Raw genomic sequence first — 3,472 nt, 5'->3', positions numbered from 1 at the left:
TATTGTATGTAATAAGTGCACTATTGGGTAATGCTATTTGTAGGTATATTCTGCTGCTGCTGAAAGGCCCTGAAAATGGGAGAAGGCCATTATTTGTTAATTGCTAACTTGTAACTTTCCCCAATCCACAGTTTTATAGCATTCATTATAATTTTTTATTCTCTTTACCAAGAGAATCTAAAAAGAATTTGGGCTTATTTTAAGTAGAACCAAACCTCATATCTATCTTGCTATTTGTCTTAAATTTGAGGACAGAATTGTGGAAAATGGGTTGAAGACACATATAGTGCCCTCCCAGCCCAATGCTTTATTATAGTGATTAGTGTACCTCAAGCCAGGCATACACTGAAGCCATCTGGTCAACATTTTGCAAATTTATTGTCATCCAAAACTATCTTTAGTATTATGAAGTCAGAAGTCATTCTATGATAGTTCAGGTTTTTTTAAGCACATTAAGCCTGATAGGGTGAGTGTCCCTCTAATTCGTAACTGTTCAGTTTTGGTTGTACCTCTCTTCTCTTGGTCAGTTTCTAAAATTAGTGCCCCACCCCATTTCTCCTGGTTTCAGCTCTGATTGTCTGTACATCAAGTAAGTATTTTTTACCCTTGAACACCTCTCAGCTGCTTCCTCACCAAGGTCCAGTACTTTCCTGAGAGCTGCCTCCTCTGGGAGGTCCAGTACCTCCTTGCATGCAGAAAAGTTCTCTGCGCCACAACTAAGTAACAGTGAGAATTAATGCAGTTTCTAGTTTCTCTCAATCCTTCAAAAGCAGATTCTATTTTGAAGCATTTTATATTGATACAAATGATTGCTGTATTTTTACTACATTGCTTTTGAAATTTTTGCTCTGTGTGGGGTTTTTATTCCTTACAATCTGGTTTACATTTATACCTGTGTATCTCAAATGTAATACTGGACTATTGAGGCTGCCTTGTTTTGTGTTCAGAGTAGTTTTCAAGTTTAGTGGCTTGTAGTAGGAGCTTAGTATTTGCTATTAAACAGTCACTTGGAGATTTTAGCAGTGGGAGGTTAGGTGTATCCTGTGATTCCTCTTTTATAATTCTCTGCCTGTGAGGAAATGACTTTTCAGTGTTTAGAGTTTAGCTATTTTAATACTTAGAGAGTTCTGAATTAAGAGATGTCCTGCCTTTTGAAATTTTCTAGATTTTTAAGAATGAAAGACAATGTCATCACATTTGAGATGACTACTATAGCCTCTGAAATCTTTCATTAGTTCTAGTTTTGGCTATTTCTGAGGTAAAAGTAGTACCTTGTGTTTAGGTCCCAGTGATGGGGCTGGGGTGGGAGGGTCGGGGGATGACAATATACAGATTAGTAGGAGAAAAGACAAGGTTTATTCGTATGTGTGTGGGAGGACTCAGTGATGAGCTCTGCTGAATAGCCAGAGGTAAAGGTTTATTATATACCAGCTTAACAAAAATTGGGAGTAGAGTTAGGTCTTCAATGGCACAAAGTATGGAAGGTTCATCTGAGCTTTTTGATGCTAATGTACAGCTGAATTTGCACTTCCTAGTGCTAAGGATCAGTCATCTCCCCAACAGGAAACTCCCTCTGAGGGAGGCAGGGAGGTCCATGGCAGCTATATTTTTGGGAGGCTTTGCTTAAGTTTATATAATGTTTCTTCCTGTGGCAGCTGATTATTCAGATGTTTTCAGTTTAAAGTAATCTTTATGACTACTTTGGTGGGATGATCATCCCTTGCTTACTATTTTTTAAAGAATAAAGCCCTTTTAACAACCTAAGGATACTTTGTATCAGAAATTATAATCTCAACAAAGACCTTTATGTAACTGTTATTTATTAAATGGTTTCTTTCAGTGAGGAATATGACAATGATTATTTCTTAGTGACCCTTCTAAACATTCATGTGCATATTAGAAGTTTTTATAATTAATTTCAATACCAAATGACTATAATTCCATCAAAGCATAGTGATTAATAGCATAAAATTTTTGATTATCTTTTTAAAAATGTTCTTTGAGATGATGGTAATTGTTTTCCTATTTTAATGCAGAAGCTTTTCAGAGTCATTGCTCCTCCTCTGAATGCAGGAAAAACGCTAACAGGTATTAATTTTCTAAACCTTACTTTTTTCTCTTTTTTGTGTTTTAAGGTATTATTTAAATGTTATAAAATTCACCAGTTATATATGTGCAGTGTGAATTTTGGTAATCATATGTAATTACGTAACCACCACCATAATCAAGCTGTAGAAGTTTCTCATGTGAAAACGTTTCCTCCTGCCCTTTATACCTGATCTTTTTCCCACATCCCTCCTCCAGGGAATCACTGATCTACTCCTCTCAGTACACTCCATGTAAATAGAATTATTAATATATAGTATGTAATCTTTGGTGGTTTCTTTCTTTTGTTTTTTGAGATTCATCTATGTTGTTATATGTATTAATATTTTGTTCCCTTTTACTGCTGTATGGTATTCCATGGATTGAATATACCATAATTTGTTTATTCATTCACTAGTTGATGGACATTTGAGTTGCCTTCAGTTTGGGACTACTGTGAATAATACTGTTATAACATTTGTGAACAAGTTTTTTTTTAATTAAACATTTTGAACTTACTGTAGATTCACACGTAATTGTGAGAAATGACACATAGAGATCTATATGCTCTTTACCCAGTTTGCCCAATGATAACATGTTGGAGAACTGAAGTACAATATCACAGATGGATATTTATACCAATAAAGTCAAGATATGGAACAGTTTCATTGCCACAAATATTCCTCATGTTGCCCTTACCGCCCATTCCTGGCCCCTAGCTGTGAATGTTTCTGTATGGTCATATGTGTTCATTTGTCTTGGGAAAATCCCCAGGATTGGAGTGGTTGGATTATATGGTAAATGTATGTTTTACTTTCTTTTTTTTTTTTTTTTAGACAGAGTCTCGCTCTGTTGCCTGGGCTAGAGTGCCATCACATCAGCCTAGCTCAAAGCAACCTCAAACTCCTGGGCTCAAGCGATCCTCTGCCTCAGCCTCCGGAGTAGCTGGGACTACAGGCATGAGCCACCATGCCCAGCTAATTTTTTCTACATATTTTTAGTTGTCCAGCCAATTTCTTTCTATTTTTAGTAGAGATGGGGTCTCGCTCTTGCTCAGGCTGGTCTCGAACTCCTGAGCTCCAACGATCCTCCCACCTGGGCCTCCCTGAGTGCTAGGATTACAGGCGTGAGCCACCGTGCCCGGCCTGTTTTACTTTCTAAGTTACTGCTATATGGTTTTGCCATATGGTTGTATCATTTTACTTTCTCATCATTGTATGAGAGTTCCAGTTGTATCACATCCTTGCAAGCCTTTGATATTATCAGTCTTTTAAAATCTTATTTAAACTTTAGCCATTCTAATGAGTGTGTAATAGGATTACATTGAGATTTTAATTTTTATTTAACTTGTAATTAGTGATATTGATCATCTTTTCATGTGCTTATT

The 3,472-nt window shown here is 36.4% G+C and overlaps 1 protein-coding gene across 1 annotated transcript in view; it reads left to right on the top strand.

The window, feature by feature from the left end:
* The window catches only part of VPS8 (vacuolar protein sorting 8 homolog (S. cerevisiae)), a 213,907-nt gene that overhangs the window by 79,721 nt on the left and 130,714 nt on the right, over window positions 1-3,472 (top strand). The window contains 2 exon segments of the mRNA XM_012640004.1: window positions 1,024-1,029; window positions 1,965-2,088. Coding sequence (XP_012495458.1) covers window positions 1,024-1,029; window positions 1,965-2,088 — 130 coding nt within the window.

Source organism: Propithecus coquereli, unplaced genomic scaffold (assembly GCF_000956105.1).
Source record: "Propithecus coquereli isolate 6110/MARCELLA unplaced genomic scaffold, Pcoq_1.0 Scaffold10, whole genome shotgun sequence".
NCBI classification, from domain to species: Eukaryota; Metazoa; Chordata; class Mammalia; order Primates; family Indriidae; genus Propithecus; species Propithecus coquereli.
Note: the sequence above shows the minus strand (reverse complement) of the source record. Positions and strands in the feature narration are given on the sequence as shown.